The sequence below is a fragment of the Melanostigma gelatinosum genome (assembly GCF_949748355.1).
Source record: "Melanostigma gelatinosum genome assembly, chromosome: 18".
NCBI classification, from domain to species: domain Eukaryota; kingdom Metazoa; phylum Chordata; class Actinopteri; order Perciformes; family Zoarcidae; genus Melanostigma; species Melanostigma gelatinosum.
The window spans coordinates 18,162,217-18,185,642 of record NC_136651.1 but is presented as its reverse complement, the minus strand read 5'-3'; the positions used below and the strand labels follow the sequence as shown (position 1 = coordinate 18,185,642).

Genomic DNA, 23,426 nt, shown 5'->3' with positions numbered 1-23,426 from the left:
ATTTAAAATACAACACATACATCCCAGCAAACCCACCTTTTTACCAGCAGACTCCAACTTTTGCAGGGAGCACAACAAAAATAAAAAGAAGTTTAATACTGCGTATTACCAGTCTTACTCAGCCGTTACACCACGTGAGAGGCAACAGAAACGCTCTGAATATTTCACTCATCACAAATCAAAACTAATTGATGCTCCTGGCAAGGTCCAAATTGCAAAATGGCAAGCATTATCCTTTAATAGTGAACATAATGTGTGTATTTCCTGGTGATCCATTTAAAACTACTGAGCAAAAACACCATGATTGTGGTTCATGAAGAGTAGAAGAAAACTAATAAAGTCAACACATACATCTGAGCAAACCCACCTTTTTATCAGCAGTCTCCAACTTTTGAAGGGAGCAAAAAAATAAATAAATAAAAGTTTAATACCGCAGGAGACGTGCGTCTTTACAAGTCTCACGAGGGGACAAGTGGGGGAAAGTGAACTACCTCCAAGAGGTATGCTGGTGGCTTCATGTAAATAAGCACAGCCTGCAGGAGAGCTACGCCGTACGGATGAAGCCATGCTGCGGCTCATTAAGCCAAAGATCCAATGGCCATTTTGATTTATGGCCTGTCAGGATCGCCGGGGGGGGGCGGGGCATTAGTGAGGAGAGACAGAGTACAAAGGGAAGGCTTCAGGGGGGGGGGGGCTAGAAATGGATTGTTTGTGATATGCTGGATGTGTTTTGTTTTGCCCTGAGAGTATATTTGTGTGTCTGTGCGCCTAAACTCGACTTCCTGTCTCTGAACTGTTAAAAGAATATTCTGTTGTAACTCTAAGCCACTTGAAATTAAAACTGAAATGAACAATTACTGCAGGTTTTTCCACATTGGAAAGCACGTGTTGATTTTTGTAACACCCACCTTCTCCTTATCGGTCTATTGCAAAACAACAAAGAAAGGAAACACAAATTAAAGAAAAAGAACAACAAAAAGTTCAGAAATAACCTTTTTTTCAGGGAAAATGAGTGACCGGTTTTGAGGAAGGAAAACGCCACGGAAAGAGCGGGAAAAAAGGTGGGAATCACCACGTATGACGTGTTAAAATAAACCATGACAACCACAGGGACGTCTTGTGTCACTGAGATGCTGTGAGTGGGAACAACAGGGCAAACGAGAAGGACTTGGGACTCCTGAGGATGACTGCAACAAACCTCAACCTCTGTTTCCTCCACATCTTCCCCTACATCATCCTCCTCCTCCTCCTCCTCCTCCTCACTCTCCTCAAACTAGGCGTGGCAGCGAAAAGACAACACAACATCATTTAATGTCGCTGCCGCAAAAAAAACAACTACATTCAACAAAGTTGGCTCTTTCGAGGAGACTTCAACGCCTCTCTTTCCAGAAACAAAATATTACATATTGTGATGCAATATTTCATTCGGCGAGACGGACATTTGAGTACATGCAAACATGCTTCATGAAACATGTTTGCATGTACGGTGAACTTGCCTGCCATGCTAGCATTCTATCGTTGTGCTAGAAAAGAGGAAAAAAAAACAGGATTGTGACTTTACTCTGCCAGAAGAAATACATTAAGTTTAAGAGGCCCTGCAAGGTTAAAACACAGGAACTACATATTTGGTGAGACTCGAGTTAAAAGCTAACGTTGTACTCTCTGCCACAGAGAGACACTCGAGCTAGCTACAACCATCGGCCTCCAGGGCATGTGTGTCTCTAGATATCAACTAACTTCAGAAGAGATTAATGAGGGATATCTTCACGGTTCGAACGGTAAGAATCCTTTCAGCCACTGCGGGGATATCAATGTCAGAAGTCAAGAAAATGACCTACGAGGGCGTACGGAGGAGTAGAACACCAGTAAGCTAGAAGCCAAGCGGGTGATTTCAACACACTGACTCGGGGAACATTTGACCTCGTGAGAAAACATAATTAGACGACAACACGACAACATAGAAACGTCCCCCTGGTGTGTCACACAGGACCCTGGGAGCGTAGATACTCCGCGCTGCCTCAGCTAGCCTTAGCTCCAGCTGAAAACAAACTTGTAGGTTGATTTTTTTTCCATAGGCGTCGTCCAAAAAAATAAAATGACCATCAGTTTGATGGACTACCGAAGTCGTGGTAATTCAGTTTGTGAACCCACATTACTAAATTAGAGAGAAACTGAGTCAAAGGAAGGAGGAAAGGAAAAAACTATTCTGATAAATGATCCACCCAGGGAGTGCAGTGTGGGATCGCTAGCTACATCAGCAGTACAGTAACTGTTCCAACTTCCTACCATTGGTCAAGTATTTTTGTATTTTGAAAGCAGCAATTTGTTCACTTTTTCCCCCAGCACCACCATGGAGCTGACATTCGTGGTGCTGAATAAAATCGGCACCATCAGGTCAGAGCTCTTACTGTCCAATACTTGGTTTATTCCCATCAACGTCTGCAAAGTTACTAGACTAGAACAGGCTTCTGTAAATGCTAGAGAGGGGTTGTCTATGTAAGATGGTGGATCTACCAGTCTACTATCAGTGAAGCTAATCTGCTACCACCCACAGTACCAACCGGAGCCTTCGCTTCCTCATCCTCAGTCACGACCTGCTGTCAAAGCCAGAGCAAGAGGAAGATAATCAATACAGCGGCGCACCATCACACTGGTTAAACATCCAAAAGATGTGTTTCAATATGAACAAATATCCGCTCTGCTCGGACCACGATGGAAACCTACCTCCTCCATCTCTCCCGCCTCCTCTTCTTCCTCTTCCACTTCATCTTGCTTTAATTGTAAAGTGAATGCATTGCTTGAAACTTTAGCTACAGTATCCAACCGCTACAATCCTACAGCCGACCAAGCACTACATACTAAAAAAAATAAATCTAAATAATAAACACGACAGCTACAATAAATAGGATAGAGCACTACATACTAAAACTCTAAATAATAAACAATTCCAAGGGATTCATCTAGAGCCGACCTAAGGAGTTCTAGAGAGAACCCTTTAGAATTCTAGTGGATTCATCTAGAACCCACCCAGGGGGTTCTTCAGAAAACACTGTTAAATTCCAAGGGTTTCATCTAAAACCCAGAGCTTTCAAACAACTTCCGCTACTACGAATCTACTTCACATGGTCTCAACTACCACGACTGTACATACCAGCGCTTCTTCTGTTGCAATCTGATACACCAGAGACACAAATACAGCTGTTGTACCAGCAACCGCCTCTCGAAGACACACCTTTCATGCTTCAGTAAGAAATGTTGAGTTGATTAGGCAGTTTGTGTTTCTTTGTTTGAGCCATTGAGGGATTCACAATTTCATACGGTTATTGTCATCGATCCATGACACGCCCTCCGTCTTACCTGTTTGGCACCCATCGACTCAAACATCTTCTCCAGCTGGATTCTCAACTGCTGCACATTGTTCAACAGGACACATGGCTGCCAGAGGACACGGGAAGAGACAGACAGAGATGTTACACACATGTAGCAGGAGCTCTGCAGTATCACTGCTGTGTAAAAATATTTAGTTTTTTATATTTACGTAACGTTGGAAACACCAGTATTACTTAAAAAGAAGTTTGTTCATGTAATGGTGGAGCCACTGGAGGGTTTGTCAAGTGTAAAAACTGTCCTCAAAATGGAAATGTGAATTCATAATTAAACCACGGCAGTGACTTTAAAATGCCTGATCTTAGTATGTAAATCACAAATTGATGGTAACGGTGTTGACAACTCACAATCTTCTCCTTGTCGATATAAGTAGGAAAACTCTTGGTCAGTATGGCACTGTACTGCAGAAGAACTTTGGCAATAGTCTGTAGGTGAAGAGGAAGAAATGCATTAAAACAGCATGACACAACATTTAATTTGAAACTATTTAAAATCCAATTACTTATTTATCATAAAACCATTCCCAGTGGGGACTTTAGAGTATGGCAGAAAGATCTCTCCTAACTGCTATATTACAAACATCCCCAAACGTCGTGTAGTCTCTTCTTTGACATGCAGGACAGCAAATCCCAAAGCACAAAACTGTGCTGTCCCTCGTCCCCCACGAGGGGAGTGTTATGTCCAACTCAACATTCCTTTTTAATGAGGAAATATCAAATTCCCTTCAGAAAAAAAAGTGAATGTCCCTCCAGAGCCCAGCCAATGCTGTTTTGTAATTCACCTCATATCTTCATACTGTTTCTAATATCAACCACAGTGAGAAGCTGCTTTGTGATCATTGACACGTGTCATGTAGCTCCTGAGTTACAAACAAGAGCTCTTTGAGGTTTCCAAAGTCAAATCCTGTGTGTTGTACTTGGGAGCAGCTTTTAAAGTGTCACCATCCCGTGCAGTGGGTGTACCTTGGAGAAGCGGCGACTGTACTGAGCCATGACGTTAGGGTCGGGACACTCCAGTTTCTTTATGATCTCAAAGCTCTGGTTGAGCTGGGTGAAGATGTCCACCACAGAGCAGGAGAACAGAGCGTGCTCAGACGTCTGCTGGAACTGAGACAAGGGAAAGAAACACAAACAATTACATTCACAGCACTCACACTCTGAGAAGTAAAGGTCCTTACTACAACCATATAGGGTTCTTTGGCTTGTCCGCATAGGAGAACCCTTTTGGATCCTGGTAGAACCTTTTGGAAAGGTTCCACCTGGAACACTTTCAGAGGGTTCTACCTAGAACCCAACATGAAGGGTTGTACCTTGAACCATCTGTGAAAGGCTCCATCCAGGACCCTTTGTGAGATGATCTACAAAGACCTCTTTCTTTGGTGAAATGGTTCCACCCTGAACCGTCTCTGGAAGGTTCTATCCAGAACCTTTCCACCTTCTAAGACTGCTAACAATACCCCACACTGAGGGGTTCTACCGAGAACCCTTTTGTATTCTAAAGGATTTATCTCGAACCCACAGAGGGGGTTCTACCAACAATTATATTTTTCAGGCACTTCATAGAACCCACAAAGAGGGTTCTACCAAAAAACACTTTCAATTTCCAAGGGTTTCATCCTCGAATCCACAGAGTCTATCTAGAACTCGCCCAGAGGGTTCCAACTAAAATTATTTTAAATTCCAAAGGTTTCATCTAGAATCCCTCCAAGGGGTTCTACCGAGAACCCTTTTATGTTCCAAGGATTTGATCTAGAACCCTAAAGGCCAAGTTTACTGGGCAATTTTAATGGTCTTACTCCATCTTTTTTGTCTCTCTCGAGGGCTCCATGCATAAACTCCATGGATACATCTTCATTCTCCTCCAACCACTGTAGCACAAACTGTAAGAACCATCTGCAAGGGAAAATAAAGACAAGATGAGTTATTTCTTTTTATTCATTTATATTGTATTGGTATGATATCCTTAACTCTTACCTAGGTTAGGGATCAATCAATCAATATGATAATCACAAAGAAGTTTTGGGAAAATGAATGTAATTTAAATAAGTCAATAGCACTTACGATGGGTAGTCGGGAACGACGGCCTTGAAGTTTGGCAGCTCCTTGACATATTCATTGTTGAGCCACTTGACTTTGAAGTGCAGGTTCATGTAGTCGGTGCTCTTGCACAGTCTTTGCTTCTCGTGCTCTGCAAATACAAAAGACACAAGAGGCTGTGATGAGGTTGTGCCAGAGAGTGGGAGAGTCACAGCAATGAGTTGCATCATGGGGAACATCGAGGGTATTTGTGCCATAACTGGACTAAAAGTCAGGAGACCTCCGCATCAGGATTTAGAACACACTTTCTTTAATGTGTTTCTCACAGACCTCCCGACTTAATGGTCGTGCAAGGCTAAATTGAACCTAATTTCAAGACGACAAGATGGGTTGACATTCTTTAGAGTATGTCTCTAATACTCCCATGCCCATATATGCATTGAAAGAAATGTCTATACTGGCTGCAAAGACAATGAATTCCAAAGTTTTGCCAAAGCTAATACAAGGCATTGTTTTTAGACAACGTTTTTAGATGAGCTAAAGATGCACTCGCTCAAAGTAATTGGAAAAATGTTGCATAAGCATTAACGGGGCTGTAGTAGTCGAGTCCGGTTTGGAGAAGTCTTGCACTTGTTCTGGTGTCGTGCCCTTGATGGACTTGGAATGGTCTTGGTCCCGGGCTCTGCTATCGAGAACAGGTCCAGTTGTTCCTGGCTGCTGATTTGGGATCAGTTGTACAAAATGTTGTTGAATTGTACCGACACAGCGTTTCTCTTATTTGCATTCAACAGCGGCAATCAACGAGGCAATTTTGGCCTCCGCGGCAAAAAAAAGAAAGAAGTAGTTCTCCATGCAAGAAATGCAAGGAGAAGAAGGCGGAGTGAGGCGGTGCCTGGACCAGAGGAGTGACCGGATATTCATCATTTATGAGTAATGAGTAGCTGTCACTGTTAGCAGAGACTTGCAGCGTAGGAACTGATCAAAGAAAGTTTCTGCATCATCTCTGTCTCTCTCTCTCTCTCTCAATGCTGCCGTGCACAATAGAGTGTGCACCACAAGGAATAATGGACTAATGCATATCATAAAAAACAGACACAAAACAAAGCAAATCCTCTTTCCCACCAAGAACAGTCTACTTTAACACTAAGTTTCAACTTCATCAATTGATCGTCATTTGTTTTAGGATGTGGTGCAGCACCCCGACTTCCTGCGTCCATCCTATTTGCATAATGATAACAATGATAATAACAGTAATCTCAGTGAATAAATAGAAAATGAAAATTGAATGAAAATGCCCGTATGTTGGGACATTGGAGGTGGTCCTGGAGAAGAAACGTCTTTTGATTAGTTTGATGTTAGAAGACTGATCAATGTTGTTTGTCGATAGATTATTATCCTTGCTCTGGACTCGGTCTTAACTGCCTTTGGACTTGACTCGGACTGGACTGGACCTGGTCTTGGACTGCAGCCCTGCAGCAATAGTAACGCTCAGCTCAATTCTAACCAGGCACTGGAGTATCTTTTTAGTGACCCACTAAAAACTACTTCTGCTCTTAAATTTGAAGTATTCCTTGGTAGTGCTTCTTCAGCAAAATCTCTCAGGACTCATTCCGTCTCTTTTTATATTCATGCGGATTGGAAATGAAGGGGCCGTCACTTCGGTGCTGCGGTATGTGAAAGAGATATTTCTGGGGGCTGGGATGAAAGCCTCTGGGGGCCTATGGTGCTGAACAGTACAGTGGAGCAGAGAGAATTCACAGAGAGGCTCCTGGGAGACATAAGCAGCTTTCACACGCTGCTCGCTTATTAATTCCCTCTTTCACTGTACCGCTTCTACCCAGGAGCCCGTCTTCTTCTCATTTCCAGCTTTATCAGAGCTTCTCTTCTCCTTGTTCTTTCCCTCCAACCCCCTAATGTGTTCCCGATTTAAAAAAACGCCTGAATCAGTAGTAGAGCGGGTCGTCCTTCAATCAGCGGATCGGCGATTCCCCCGACTTCGCGAGTCCATGTCGACGTGTCCTTGGGCAAGACACTTGACCCCAAATTGCTCCCGAAGGCTGTGCCACCAGTGTATGAATCGGTGTGACATGTGGTGTTAAAGGGCTTTGAGTGGTTGGAAGACTAGAAAAGTGCAAGTACAAGTCCATTTACCACCACAATTCAACACAGCTGAATAATACTTTAAGTATACTATAAGTTCTATCATATTTCAATTTGTGAGTCACCGTGTCGATTTCAGATTCAAGACGAAGATGCTTATTAGTTGCAGTCAGATTTTAGTCATTTATATCCTTCATAGTTTTGGTCGATGAAAAGTTATTACATCTTAGTCATTACTTTTAGTCCAAATGTTTTCTCTCTTACTTTTGTCAGCTTTTTCTCCATTTAGTCCTTGTCCTGTGTCAAATGTTTTTTCATCAAATCATGTTGAATATTTCCGTAAAGCTAGTCGAGCCAAAACAAGAATGTTGGCATGTTAGTCGAACCTATTTCACATTTTTAAGATTTTGAACACAGGTTGAATGATTAAGAATGCAGCATTGTAAGGGTGGGAATTTCAAGCAAAGATACAATTTGCCAATCCACCTGCGGCAACAAACAAAAATGCGATAAGGAGCTACCCGAGCCCGACCGGACCCGCAAAATCGCCTGCAGCGCATGGTGGGTGTGTTCGGGACAGGGAGAGGTTGAAGGTGCCGAAAATAAAGAAAGATTTGGGTCGATACAACACAACAAGTGGTCATGAGTGGGCTGATGGATATCTGACTTACCTTCCATAGCATACTTCATGTCTTGAGCGAACAATGTCCACATCACCTCCGCTGACACCTTCCCTACGTTCAGCTCTTGGGGGAACCTGACAATTTGACAATGATTAAGTGTTGTGAACATTTGGAACCTTAAAAGAAATCTGAAAAAACAGGATAACAGGAAAACTCAAGATGTATTCAGACTTTTCAGTGTATTTCCTGCTATTTCAAATAAAAGCAGTAAAAGATAAGAGGGAGTGCGAGCCCATTGCTTACTGGTTGAGCACAGGCGTGTAGGAGTTCCTGTCCTCTTCGATGATGGAGACGATGAGCATGATGAGTTTGGGCCAGAAGTCCAAGTTCTTGATGCTCGGACCCTGCTCCTCCAAAGGGAGGTCCTCCTTGTTCTGGGTGATAACGCAACACGGGTCAGAGAGAGATCTAGCCTCACAGTGCTTTTACTTCCCGATGCACAGCTGGTCCGCGACTTACCGCGTCGACGGGTTGGTACTGTCTGCTGTACAGCTCGTGGCAGTTGTTGAAGATGTAGTCGTACGTAGAGTTGAGGCAGGCCTTGACGCAGTCCCTCACCACCTGGCTGGCTCTCGGCGGAGACTGCAGCTCCTGGACCTGACCACCGGACGGGAGATAGCAACACGGGCGGTGAATGACTGCAAAAATGATCATTGACACTCACCTGACAACAGGGTTAATCTGCAAAGAACAAGTTACACAAAGTAAATGGAATACTATGCATCTAAATGAGCTATGGCAAAGTGTTCCATTTAAAAATCATTTGATAAACATTTGCTGAGATCCTACAGTAGAAAAAGAAAAAAATGAAGACACATAACGCTAACGCTGTTAGCTACCTTCATCCTGAAGAAGGTGATGCTGGTTAGAAGGTCCACGGTGGATTTCAAATCCTGCAGGCGATCCTTGTTGCTGGCAGGAAAGTGGTTCTACAGAGGCGACACATTCACTTACATACAATTCAACAGAAATATTACAGGTGTGCAGCAGGCCATCGCCACTGCTGTACAGTAACTGTAAATAGGATGACTGTCAGTTTGTGTATGCAGACGGACATTAAGTGATATGAAATGATGACAGATTCAAAATGTGAGTCACAAAATGTAGAATAAAACGTTAGATTTTTCCCATGTAAGCGTTTGCTTAACTTTACACAAGCAGACACAATAACCTATGGTCGTAGAATAATGGAGTAAATTCTGTGGTGAAATGGGGTAATTTATCCCCAAAATTCATGAAAACGAGAGACCGCACAGGTACTTTGCATATCGAGTGAAAATAAATAAAATAAAATAAAATAAAAAATTAATGACGCGGATAACGATATATATTTAAACGTCAGAGCAACAATATGTCTTTTGAGAAACAACACCAGTCATTAATGGATATTTATTGAATACAATCCCAATCTTACCCTGTAGGTTGAGAGGTCGATGCGCAGGGAGTTGTGCAGCTGGTCTAAAAGCTTGACAAAGCGTTCTTTCTGTGTGGTGAATAAAAGAAAAAAAGAAAATAGTGAGAACAGGAAGTGGAAGGAAAAAGACAGAGACACAGAAACACAGAGACAAGACATACTTATTGCCTGTGTGTGTGTGTGTGTGTGTGTGTGATGCTACAATAACACAAACCCCAAAATTGGAAGCAGCAAAGCGGTCGGAGGCGGACACATTGGTGGAGGCGGTCGTGTGGGCGTAGAAGGCGTTGATGTTGGCCAGCAGGGTGCTCATCACGGCGGGAACCCCGGGACACATGTACTTAGACGACAGACAGGCAAAGTGCCTGGAGAGACAGGGGAGCACAGGGACAGCTTGATAAAGACCTGGGCGTCCTTTTCCTCCTGTCACTCTTCAAAAAGACACACAGACAGCTAGAAAGACTCTCCGACTCACGTCATGGCCTGGTAGATCGACTCGATCCCGTAGCGCATGGCGAACTCGTCCACTATTTCCTGGGCCACGTCGTCGTAGTACACCTTCCAGGCGTCGTCCCCGCGGGCCTCCGGGATCCTCACCGTGCCTTGGCCGAGCATGTCGGTCGAGTGGTGGAACAGGTTCTGCGACGGACAGAGACACTGGGTCATTTCAATGCCCTTTGTAGATCTGAACAAAACACGATATAGAATGTGGAGGTTTATGCTCATGTGAGGTGTGTGAGGGAGTAAAACCGATGCAAAATTCTACATGGAAAGTTGTTGTTTTTTCCAGGGTAAAAGTGGGATGATGTAACTGTTCCAAGCGTATTTTTGTGATTTTAATCCCGTTTTAAATCACTGATCCAGATTACATGTAATTCTAGCCGTCCACATCACAGATGGCTGTTGCTTTACTGACACAGGGGCCGACAACTTCTGGCTCGATTGATATCCTGTGTGTTTAGTTCATTGCCGCGACCCTGCGGCGATGTGAGAGTCAAATACCTCGTGCAAGCAGGTGTACTGCACGTGATACGGAGCCACTTTCTCCTCGCCCTTGATCTCCACGTTGATCTGGAGGCGAATGGCCCCCGACACCGCCGACTTGTCCGTCCTCTTCTCTGTAATTCAAACACAAAGATGCATCATGCAGATACAACGACTCATAACTCACAGTACCAATCTGTGACACAGGAGGCCCGCGGGAGCCTGCCTTGTTAACATAACGCTAATTACAGACTATTACCGTGGCAGCTCTATTACAGCAGGGGGATGGGTTTGACGGCAGCGCAGAGCCGGCGACGCTAATAGAAGTCTTCTGGCTGATAGTGAGGGAGACAATGGCAGAGGGGCTGTGTGGATGTGCTCCTGATCGCAGAAAGACACTTCACCCCTGCTATTTGCTCTGACAGGCGCATCATTGAGGGTAATTTGTACGTGTCGTGGGGGGGGACTGGAGTGCTGCTTCTTGATAATCACACATCGGTAGAAGGGAGTAGATTGTACGGAAGAAGATGGAAATGGCTAAGCACACATTATGCGACTGATCATCATTCATATTGCTAACGGCTCCCAACATTAGGAATGTTTTGTTGATGTAATCATCAGAGGGATATTAAAATCGAGCACTTCATGTCTCCCCGGTTGACAAGAAACAACGGCAGATTTATTCGGCACATTCATATTCAGTGCTGTCCCAGTGGAAGATTGATCAGTGCCATTTCCAGCACTTTTAATCAAGTGGAAACAAGCCAGTGAACGCCTCGCTCTCACATACAACATGGGCGGGAGGATGGAGTGCTTTTAACGGATAGCGATCAATCAAAGCAACATGACATCATGTAAGAGGGGGGTCCAACCTGTAGCACAAGGCACCGATAAAATCAGCTCCTGTGTATTTTTATATTGACTCAGGTGTCATCTTCAAACCTTCACGAAACAAGTTTTTTTTTTTTTTTTGCAAGTGCAAAGGAACTGCAGGTATTTTCATGCAGGTCTATTTGGGCCTTGGGGCCACTCAATGCCTGTGTAAAAAAAAAAAGAAAAAAGACGAGCTACCTGCAGGCACAGGAGACGTGGCTAATGAGGTTGAAACAAACATCTGACTGGACTTTCTGGAAACACACACATATGAAAAGAATGCACGCTTCTTCAGAAGTCGATCAATCTTTCAGTAAGAGAAGGTGGAACTAATCGAAGCAGACATGGTAAATGAGGAAGAACATGTAGCCAGGGGTGAAAGCAGGCCGGTGGGGTGACGATCTGGTTTTCCATACCACTAAAAGACGAGTTGGAAGAGGGGACGGCAGCTGTCTACCAAAACCAACAGAAAGGCAACCCCTTCAATCTCAGTTCCAATCATAAAAAACATCTGCTAACATTTGTTTTGTTTTCGGATCGGTTCATCGGTTAGTTTTTTACGCGCATTATGTTCCACTTTCATTAACGTTGCAAGATCCATCCTGCATTCAATGTGGTGTCGGAATAATCGTAAAACAAATGTACGCGAACGCCATCTCAAGTCGCAACCACTCAGAAGCAGCTACGGTGTTGTTGAAGCAATAAAATAAAACACGTCGTGCGTGTAGCGTCCGTGTTGTTACAACATTACGACGAACAATATGAAGCGATGACGGTTGGGATTGTAGTACCGGCCAAAAACGTTATTCTACTTCCACTGCTCCGAGTGCGTTTCTAGGTTTGTGATGGCGTTATCGCCTCGTTCTATCAAGTGTTTGGTTGTCCCAACAGTATACGTCCTACTGTGAGTCCATGACTTGACAGCGTACTGACCCAGGTTGTACCAGACGTCCATTTCTCCGCTCAGCGTTCGCACTTCGATAATGCTCTGGCCCAGGAAATCATCGGACTCCCTCTTCAGACGCTGCTTCACCCTCGACTTGATGTCATCGTCCTCGTCCCACACACGCACTTTAATTCGGTCCGAGGAATTGTGGCACTCGCTAGCGGAAAAGATAAACACATATATAAACGAAAGAATAGGGTACAATTTCATAGAAAACAATAGAGTTGCTCTAGTGTTGATGAAGAGCAAGCATCAACTTTTTTCAGAGTTCAAACTTGAGACTTTGACCTGTATAGCACTCGCACCATTAGAAAGTCACTTGGACAGGAAAGTGTTGTACAATGTGTGTAGAAATGTGACTTACAAGTGGAACTTCTCCTCCCAGACAGGATTGAGGTTGCCATAAATGGTCTTGGTTCTCTTCTTGGTCTTGCCCACCTGAACGGTGACGTATGGATCGCTGGATCCTGTCTTGTCCTTTGCCTGAAGTCCTTGGGCGCAAACGACTAGCGCGACGACAGAGGAACAAAGACGTGAGGAACAACCGCTGGTGTTAACAAGAAGCACATGTGACTGCTGCTGAGATTCATGCTGAGGATTTCACTTTCAAAGTTGTGGTGAATTTCATCGAATCTCACCTGTGATGGTGATCTTGGCTGACCACTTTGAAGTGCCGTCTAGAACGCTCTGCTTGATGGTCTTCATCTGCTGCGCGTGGATGGCTTTGCTGATGATGAACACCTCCCTGATGAGCTCAAAGATTTCCGGCTTGTTCCTTTCCCTGATCTTCATCCTGTCCTTCATGGCCATGATGATATTCTGAGTTCGGTCTTCAGCTCCATGCTTAGAGCTCTTCTCCGCAGCACCTATGCATTTAGCAAAAAAACATATACAGATTCAAATCCATTCACAACTACTACTTGTAGTGGCGCATGTGACGTTTAATTGTTTTCTGGTTAGTACTCACGCTGTAGGCAGTCGGCGTTCAGCAGCTCTTGGCACTTCTCGTGGCACTTGACCCCGCACTCGGAGCAACGCATGCCTTGGCGGGCTATTCCCCACAGCAGCCCCTCGCACTCGTAGCAGTATGTGGGCGTCGTGGCGGTCCACACCTCGAAGTTATGTGGCGTAGTGCAGGATATGGGGTAGATGAGAGCCTGCAGGGTCTTCTTGTACACGTGGTTTTTCTACAGAAGGGGAGCACTTTCTTTTCGGGAGTTTTCACATCTAAATATAAACTCTGGTCCGGTTGCCCCTGCTAAGTACGGTTCGTTTGAAAAGGCTTCCAAGCGGACTCTGGTGCGGTTCTTTTGTGGTGTGAAAGCAAACTGATCAACCACAGGATTTCATCGTAGAGTATTGATTTCAAAAGCTAAACAACTAGTAAATCCATTTGCTGATCAGGAATCCTGTTCAGGAATCATCCTTATTGATCTGTATTTAAGACTATGCATATAACCTATTCATGCAAATCAACACATGCACGTATTTTCCGTGATTAAAACTGCTGCGCTTGTATCCGAATCTGTGTATTTAGCCAGTTCATTAACTCTATTGAACAATTGAATTGAGCATGTGACAGCTATCCCATAGTAATACGCATTGTGCCACCAGAATCAAAATGCAACAATGTATCATTTTCACCTTAGGTGTGGACCAAATGAACCCAACTACAGCTGTGATAGCACCCTTAACTGCATGGAATTAGAAGAACATAAGAGCCCTGAATCATACAATTTTTTTTTTTGGGTGGAACTAAAAGTGTAATGCGTAATTACACTCACCAGCTCCTCATCCTTGATTGAGGACCGCGCGGCCATGGCAGATGCGATCCCCGCCTTCCTGGCTTGGACGAGAGACTAAACAACGCGTGACACGGGAAATTTCAGCAAAGTTAGTATTCATCAAACGCATACACAACCCACAACCAAGCACAGCTCAAAATATGACAACAATGAAGGTCAGTACGGTTAAAAAGGTGGTGAGGGTAGTTGTAAGGGTGGTGAGTAGGGTTATTATTTTGTCCCACTGATGGAATTCTTACCAGATGATCAGAAGACCCATGTGAGTAGTATTAGTGCTAGTTAGTTTTAAGACTAGTGAAGAGATTACTAAAATGTTTGCTTGTATCAAACAACACCAGGACCATCAGCCACACATTTTCATGTTAAGTGTTAATACAAACCAAAAGGTGGGGGAATGATTTGTTGATGACATTTTGCAATGATAATATCAACTAGGAAGAAAAAGCTACCCGTGACAAAGATGCATGCAAATGCTTTCATTTGTATTAAACAAGAGGTTTGCGATCAAAGAGATCAACATGCTGTAGACATACGTGTTCAAGGCAAGTACTGTTTTATTTGTCCTACTTGATATTTTCAGCTTCAGGAGAAAAGGGAGTGGCAACTGGGTTCTATTAACTTACCATAGCCTGACCAAGGAGAGTGAATGCATTCAAGAGAGTTGTGGGGAAATAGTTTTGGGTTTAAGAGAGGAGGGAGAGAGAAATTAGCAGGCTGATTTCATATTTGTCTTCAAAATGAGAACTGCGACTTCTGTGGCGGTCGCACAAATAGAAAGACGTGTACTCAACAAACAAAGAACAAAAACAAACAAGATGACATATGACGTGCGGTATTAATAACGAATGACAAGTTAGTACTGACCACGTCGCTGACGAAGGGAATGGGCTTCTTTTTATGCAGGTCTGGCATGCTGTCAATCCCATACAGACCAGATCCACCACTATGCACCGACAATGATAGAACAACAGTGAATAAAAGGTTCCCACATACAACAGCACAGCAGGACATTTCCACTGTGATCACAATGGTCAAATGATTATAGTCACTATAATATAAAAAATGAATTTTGTGCTACTTATTACTGACGGAATTTTCCCAAAAATAATACTTATGATAATCGTTAAGCAAACCAAATGATATATAGTATTGTATACATGACTTACCCTGGTTTGACCCAGGCTTGTCTGGCATTGGGTTCTTCATCTCGGACCTACAAGAATTCAAATGTGAGAATTTAGGCTGACGACCAAAAAAGGCGTTTGCATCATATTGCACAGTAGAGCATGAGAAGAGGGAAGTTGGAATAATGGAAAGTTGTATTTGGCTGAGTTTGACCTTCTTGTTACAGAACATGCAAAGTCAAAAGAAAAAGTGATGATGCCTTTTGAACACAAGATCAAAGAAACGTGGCTGAACTCTTTAATTGTAAAAGATGTTATGTAAAATATAATGGTGGACCAACATTATGTAGACAAAATACAACATAATTAGTTCAATTTTACAGGGTTAGGGTTAAGTAACCCTCAGTAAAATCGGTTTGCCCATGGACTGCTTTAACAGACATCCCAGATAGAAGCAGATAAATCACTAAGGATTTCGTAAAACCACCAACATTACGACTGGAGGGGGGGGGGGGGGGGGGGGGGGCTAAACATGTACATAAATTAATTTACTTTTCCCTCAATGGAAAAGTCTTTTATCTGTGTCTGTATATCTGTGGAGATCCCGTTGGGGTTAACTCTCAAAGACAGTTTCTGATAAACTTCTGGGGAAGCAGCTACGCTAACGCCAGCACCAGAAACAGAACTGGGGATTTGTACTCTAAAGCTACAACATGAATGAAACCATAATAAACAGAAAAACTAAAGTGATGGGACAAATATCCTTTCCAGAATCAACCCTAAGGTAACTTGTATCATTTGCATGTTGTGCATTGTGCTTTGGAGCGCACACAAGCACTCCCTTTGACAAAGACAAGCAATGGAAAAAAATGAAATAAACAATTTCCCCACAATGACCAAAATCAACAGCCAAACAACAGCAACTTAAATAGCCAATGTTATATGAGTAACCTGATTATCTTCTCCCCCACATTCTGCAAAAAAAAGAAAAAAAAAAAAAAAAAAGACAGTAGGATTAGAAAGTACGAATGTTGATAACAGATACATTTATAATGATATAATATTTAATATCAATGCTATATATGCAAATTTCATCGCAAAATGTACATGCTTTAAGATGTATGTTTTTGCTGTTATTACTGGGCTTGCCAGCGATTGAAGTATGGAATATACCTGGGTTAAACTCGTCTTGAGATTGCGATCCCTGAGACCCTTGAGAGCCATGGGACCCCTGAGAGCAATGGGACCCCTGAGAGCCATGGGACCCCTGAGAGCCATGGGACCCCTGAGAGCCCTGAGCAGATTTGGATAGTCTATGACGGGTTTGCCGCTTTTCCCTCAGAATGCGCTGGAAATTAGCTATACGCTCTTTATGACTAGCATCCGTAGACTTTCCTTGATTTTCCTCGTCAAGAACGTGGTTTTCAATAATTGGACTTAACCGCACCTCATCTGTACTGAGCCCTGAGCCCAGCGGACTCTCGCCCTGCCTTGCTGGTGTTAAGTCAATGGTGGACAGTTCCCCATATATTGGACATTCTCCTTCGTCCTGGGAAATCTCTACAGAGTGAGATTCAGTCAGGGTGCAGGGAGAGTGGATTGCTTCATGGGGGGGTGCTTGAAGGGAGCATGACTTGTCCTCATGTGTCTCATCACAATCCACGGAGACCGAAGCCTCACTCTGCTTCTTTGGAGAGCCAAATTGAGTGGGATTCTCTGTCAGTCTGACATCTCCCTCTGTATTATCTGAAACGCCCTGCTCCTCCTTGGGCTCACTGGGTTCTCCGACCGGGGATGGAGGTGCTTCTGATCCACCATCATCTTTAACACTTTCAGGGTTGGATCCTTCCAACTTTTTCAAAGCACCTTTCAAAGCTGACCTGAAAGTGAGTACAGCCTTGCTAAAAGTTGTTACGTCAAAACCTACGTTGGGGGTCCTGGCCGCACTATCAGGATCTATTTCAGAAGACTCTAGTGACAAAGATTCTTCTGCTTCATCCCTGGAGAGGCTGTGATCAGTCCACTCCCTGTCCAAACTGTCAGCAGACCCCAGATCAAGAGTGTCACCCGACGATGGACAGTCATTGCACAGTGAATGTGGCTCCAGGTAACCATCATCACAGTCCGTTAACAGCACAGTGGAGCAACTCACACTCCTGGAGGGCTCATTATGCAGTTCATTTGCACAGGCATCCATGGTGTGGTAACCAGAACTACGGGAGTATGGGCAGTTTGCAGAACAGTCACACTCCAGGTTTTCTTCTTCAGTTGGTAGTCTGGGGGGCCTCCAGTCAAGCATACTGGAAGAACTCGAAGGAGAGTTGTAATGGTGTCCAAACAGCAATGAGAGATGCTCAGAGCTGGTGTGTGAAGAATGACCCGGGGTGCTGCTTTGTGTCTCCTCTGTGGTGCACCTGTTCCAAACACCGCGACAATTCTCTAGCTCTTCTCCACTGTTCGCAGAAGAGCAGATATCCTCCTCACTCCAACCTCCTTCCCCACTAACGCTGTGCTGCATATCACTGGAAGGCCACCTGTCATATTCTGTGTCACCAGAGAGTAGGCTTGCTCCTTGACAATTAGAACTGTGGCACGATGACAAAGAGCAGTCGCTTTGGTAGTCATGGCCACGATGAAGCTCCAAGTAGCAAGGGTCAGGTTTTGTAGGGCCTAGCATGCGCATGTTTGAACTCTGCTTTGAGTTCTGTTGGTCGGTTTGCTGGTCTGATTGGAGGGTGACTCTGTCAACGTACCACTGTTTAGGTGATCTGTGAGATGGCAAATGTCCTGAATTTTTTCCACAATCGTTGCGATCCAACATTGGACTGGTGTCTCTCCCTTGAAGAGATGTGATGGCGTTCTGTCTCCCCAGGCTTCCTCGCCTGATGTGTGGTGTTTTAGGACTAGGATGAGGTGCAGCTGAAGCCCCAGAGTAGAGCTCACTGAGCACCGCATCGACACAACAAGATACTTCATCCACTGAGCCTCGCACAGATGTTAGATACTGCCTCAGGTCAGAAATTTCCTCCTGGATCTTGTTGATACCTTTCAACTCTTTAAGAATATGATCCACAGTGTTTCTAGAGCCTTCCTCTGCCTCCGCATTTTCCCTCTCCTTTTTCTCTTCTATGTTTCTGATCTTTTCAATAAGCCTGGGTAGAGTATCCTCCACAACCCCAATGCCATCCTGGTAAGCCGAACTGCTGTGGTCAGCTTTGGTGCAGACAGTTTCCACTGACGACAGATCATGAAGGGAGTTGTCCTCTGGTCCCTGAAGGCACTTCTGCAGCTTTCTGTGCAGGCTTCGCCCCACTTTGGGGCTCTTCTCCTGCAGGTCTCGCCTCTTGGGCGACAGTGGGAGTAGCTCTGATTTGTAGGGTTCATCCTGTCCACTGAGGTGTCCTCTGGGGAGCATCCCTGAGAAGTGGCACTCTGTCAGCTGTCCCCGCACATGGACAAATCGCTGCCTCAGTGACTCCTCCTCAGGGTGGTGTATGGCATAGCATAAGCCAATATTTTAAACTTTAAATGACTGAGTACCTGTACTGAAAAAAACAAACAGTTATTTGGTTGAAAAAGCAGTGGAAACTGATCTACGCTTGTTGTGTGTTACTATTGTAATCTCATTTGGTTGGTTCTGCTAAGCCATTACTCTGCCATGAAATAGCAATCAAACTTAAGTGTTCAACTGCAAAATGAAGAAAATGTTTTCTGTGCTACTTATAAAGAGAAATGCATTTTCTCGTTTATCAAATTCATATTTCTCATTTCTTTTGAATTTACAAAAATCCTATTACTATGACAAACAGACCAGACAGTTGTGAAAGAAAAAACAATTCTAACATTTGACACACTGATTACTAAGTAGCAAATAATGCTACATTGGCCAAATAATGGCTATAAATGCATTTGCTGATATTTGAGGTCACATTGAGAGTCTACACTACTCAGTACAGTATAGAAGTAGGAAAGACAATGTCTATAACTGACCGCTCAGTCAGAGTAGCAACACCATGCAGCTGCTTACATCTCTGTAATTAGGATGCTCTGGAAAGGCAGCTTGGTAATTAGATGATAGATCAATTCTTTCCTCTCAGGCCATGTCATTCTTTCACACCCATACCAGCTGCATGGCTTGACACTGTAGCTCTGAGCCATTGCCTACAGTGTAAACACTAAATGGATTATTGAATACCCACAAAATACAACTTAGATGTATCTGATGGCATTACAGGAACATTGCAGGAATATATGTTGTATAAATGTGCATCAAAATTAATTCATGCATCTGAAACATAAAATAGTCTTTAAGTTTAGCAATTATATGGATATGTCGTACGTGCTCCTTCCATTTAGTCAGAGTATATATTTGGCACAGCTCAGTGATATCAACTTTGTCCATTGAGCATCGCCATTTTTGAAAATCAGATCAGGAATTTGGAGAATCTTTTCATTGTAATGGTGCTGATCGCCCCTAAAGATCAGAGAGATGTAGGATCACTGCTGCTTTAAACTGGACACAGTAGGATTGGTTAGAACTGGTGATTATGAAGCACTTGGAGTTTCTTGACACTTAAACTCGCCGTTCAAAATGCCAAGAATATTACAATCTGGGAAAAGCAAAAAATAAATGTGTTTGTCATACCACAGAAAAATGTATTCACCATCTAGCCAAATTTGAACGACCAAAAATACTAATAATAATAATAATTGTCAAGTATATAAATATAGTATATAATATCTAAATTACCTGGACTTTAAATATCAAAAGTTAACTCGTAATCTCTTTTTTGTTTCTTTAGATGCTTTTTTCTCCGTTACTAAAAATGGGGCTACAACCTTAGCGAGGTCTCCTACAAACGTTCAGACTTAAAGGCTTTAACTACAGCCTTAAGCAAAACACACACAATCATGTTATCAACTGCCTCATATTAAGGATTATGAAGGATGCAATCTGATTTCTGTTGAAATTAACAAACTCACTGCAAATATTTGTACATTTATTCTACAACATGATGATATACATTTACATTATGATATACACTCAATTAACCTGCCCTATACTGGAGGACTCCAATAAGCACTTGAGCCTGATAAGAGTTTCGCTGGCAAAAAAAGTCATTTCCTATCGCTACTGAATTGAAATCAAGGTGATGAGCGCATCAGCTAAAAGGAAAGCAGACGATCTGAGGTTAAGATATGTATAAATGTTCTTTCATTTCTGATTAACAAATATGAACAGGAATATCTGGACCGTATTAACACATTTCCTACCAAGTACAATAAAAAACATTTAGCGTCACTTCTGAGGGCCACTGGCTCTTTTTACAGACAGCCGTGATCGGTGATGGGTGCACACAGATAGTTGGTGATTAATTAGCTGGCTGTCCAGGGTAAAGAAACATAGAAGGGGTGTTGGGGTCAGGCTCATTTTCTCAGGACAGTCATCGTAATAGTCTATTTTCTCTCCTTACCAAATAGTCTGTGACAGAGGACATCTTTCTTTTGAGGTTGTTAAGTCGATTAGCAAACAAAAATTCTGTTACCACATAAGATATTTTCTATGTACAATAGCCAAACACAAAATTTGCTCAGTTTAACATGCATTTCTGCTTTTTGTTTGATCAAAGTCTACACAAACTTGACACTAAGTGATGAAAACGATTAAATAATATGTATTGAAGTGTAAGCCTTACCTTATTGGGGGAAAAAATGACAATCAAGAACAACCTGTAGATGTCATCTTGCAAGATCAGGGTCGCTCGGCAGATCAGTAATAGCAACTTCCCTGTTTATCTTCAAAATGTATCCCCGGGCGTAGTATCAAAAGTGGTGCTCTGCCTCAATCACTACCAGCAGATGTTCTCCAATTGACAGAGATGCACTCATTTCTGCCCCTGGAACTGCAAGTGTGACAGTAGCAGACCACGATCACACAGCAGTTTACTCTCGGTTAAGTAGCCATCCCTACTCCCCCTCCCAGCTCTCACCCTCTCGCATTCTCTCTCTGCTCTCTCCTTCTCTCCTCTGGCAATGAATTCCAGCACAAAGCTGCTCTGAGGCTGTGAAACTGCCAGCTCTCAGTCACATTTACTAATTTTCTGTGTTTTCACATCTGCCGGCTGCTGATATTCTGGATTATTCTCTTTTCTATTCATAAAAAAAGTGAAAACAACCCCTGATCAATATATCAGCACCACTGGTTTACCCGCACTTACTGATTTCCTTGCTTACCTTTAGCTTGTAAATGGAAAATTGATAAGAGGACGGAATTTCTATTTTAAAAGCCAATGTGTAAGTGCCTTAAACTTGCACTCTTTACCTCAGTAAACATTGTAATCATGAGCTTTTGGTATCAATCGCTAGTTTCAAGTCTTCTTCAATACAGCATGATGTTCATTTAGTAAATTATGATCCATTTAGAGTCAAATAGACCATGCTTTAGGGCGGGGCAACCTGGTGATTGACGGGTTGGCTACCATGCCGTTGTCCGGTCTGGAAGCTGTCCGTGTGTCCGTCTTCGAACTTTAACCCTTTCATCGTGTGTTTTTTAGTTCATGCGAGTTAATTGTAACATTTTGGTTGCCAAAACGGGTATTTTTCAGCGTTTGGTTGTACGTCATGTCACTTCTGGTTGCAAAAAAACCAAGATGGCGACAACCAAAATGCCGTACCTGAGGCTATCTCATCTCATTCTATTATCTGGATTTAAACATGCATGCAAGGTTGATTTACAGTGTCTCATTATGCTGGTGACTGTTATTGAATTCATTACAGTCGTTCCCCTTTGTCCTGTAATAAATGGCACTTACACAGCTTTCACCTTGCTTTCTACTTTTTTTTTAAGTTTTTTTTTCCCCGGGCGCCTGTCATTGGCAGCCCACTGCTCCCTATATACAGGGATGGGTGAAATGCAGAGAAACATTTCCTCCTTAAAGGGATCAAGACAGTATAAATTCTTCTTCTTATTCTATTCTACTTATACTCATGTCTTCGATCAGCCATCACTTTCAGTACATGTGTCTGTGCAAACCAATCATTAAAATGGAGCCAATTGAGGTTCTATATACTTCTTTACTGCTGTGCCATAAAAAGCTTAATCAAGGGGATGGATCCCAGTTAGAGCTGAGAGATTCCCATGTTTCTATTATGACCACCCTGTAAAGATTCCCGATTAGATGCAGGACTAGATTTAACATCAGTTTACATGCGCTGAATACACATTCTCCAGATTGGTATTGGTTTAATATGAGGCTACGTGGCATTTGATTCTGACACCAAAAGCCAAATATGACGTGATGGAGATCAACACAATGACATATGATTTCCTATAGGTACAAGTGTATTTTTTAGATAAAGGAAGGGCTCCAAATGGGTTCAAAGTATCATCCATCACTGATGGGAGTCAATACCTTTGTCTGATAATACAAGCTTGTTGTCCCTGGACCACCGCGTTTGGTTCATCAAGAATTTCCCTAAAAAAACCCACTGTTTTAACCAATTCTGATACATTACTCAGTGACAACCACTGAGTCACCATTCACAGTAGAACACGAGTACTGCCATGAGTGAACCATCTATTAAGGCAAACTATAGGCCCGTGAGGCATCCTGTGATGGACTCAAGTCAACAGAGGGATACTATACTTTAGCCTCACAGTGTCAGTTACTTAAAAAACTGGACAGTATCATAGGGCTGGACCCGAATATTCGACTATTTGGTTATTCGGTTTGTTGGATAGGTATTTGGTTCAATTTTAGGATTCAGATATTTGTTTTTTAACCTTTACCCCTTGGAATTACCAACATGAATTAAGCACACCACACCTTTCGGAACATGCTTGTTATTCAGTAACAAATAACATTAGGGACAGCCGCACACTACTATCTCACCTCTCTAACAGAGGAGCACATGTCTGCTGAGCAGCTGTGGCACAGAAGAGCGAGTTTATGACAAGTCTCTTGTAATTAAATTTGGTTGGGTGAAACTAAATGAAATACACTCATCTTGAAAATAGTTTGTGGGGTGCCTCTGAGGTGCTGAATCCCAAGTAGTTCCACTGTTGCTGCCCAGA

General features: G+C 43.1%; 2 protein-coding genes across 2 annotated transcripts in view; both read right to left on the bottom strand.

Moving 5' to 3' along the window:
• unc13bb (unc-13 homolog Bb (C. elegans)) overlaps window positions 1-23,426 on the bottom strand; it is a gene marked incomplete at both ends in the record, with an annotated part of 54,658 nt that overhangs the window by 4,253 nt on the left and 26,979 nt on the right. The window contains 20 exons of the mRNA XM_079289877.1: window positions 3,358-3,435; window positions 3,735-3,812; window positions 4,350-4,493; window positions 5,183-5,279; window positions 5,448-5,574; window positions 8,195-8,280; window positions 8,450-8,580; window positions 8,666-8,803; window positions 9,046-9,135; window positions 9,621-9,689; window positions 9,835-9,985; window positions 10,096-10,259; window positions 10,623-10,738; window positions 12,411-12,580; window positions 12,788-12,929; window positions 13,062-13,289; window positions 13,391-13,610; window positions 14,208-14,282; window positions 15,093-15,171; window positions 15,395-15,441. Of these exons, the coding sequence (XP_079146003.1) occupies window positions 3,358-3,435; window positions 3,735-3,812; window positions 4,350-4,493; window positions 5,183-5,279; window positions 5,448-5,574; window positions 8,195-8,280; window positions 8,450-8,580; window positions 8,666-8,803; window positions 9,046-9,135; window positions 9,621-9,689; window positions 9,835-9,985; window positions 10,096-10,259; window positions 10,623-10,738; window positions 12,411-12,580; window positions 12,788-12,929; window positions 13,062-13,289; window positions 13,391-13,610; window positions 14,208-14,282; window positions 15,093-15,171; window positions 15,395-15,441 (2,430 nt within the window). The remainder of the gene's footprint in view (window positions 1-3,357; window positions 3,436-3,734; window positions 3,813-4,349; window positions 4,494-5,182; window positions 5,280-5,447; window positions 5,575-8,194; window positions 8,281-8,449; window positions 8,581-8,665; window positions 8,804-9,045; window positions 9,136-9,620; window positions 9,690-9,834; window positions 9,986-10,095; window positions 10,260-10,622; window positions 10,739-12,410; window positions 12,581-12,787; window positions 12,930-13,061; window positions 13,290-13,390; window positions 13,611-14,207; window positions 14,283-15,092; window positions 15,172-15,394; window positions 15,442-23,426) is intronic.
• On the bottom strand, window positions 16,009-18,767 carry LOC306792254 (uncharacterized protein; the record flags this gene model as incomplete). Its single annotated transcript, XM_079289327.1, has 2 exons — window positions 16,009-16,058; window positions 16,526-18,767. The coding sequence occupies 2 exons, from the start codon at window positions 18,765-18,767 to the stop codon at window positions 16,009-16,011; spliced, it is 2,292 nt and encodes a 763-aa protein (XP_079145453.1).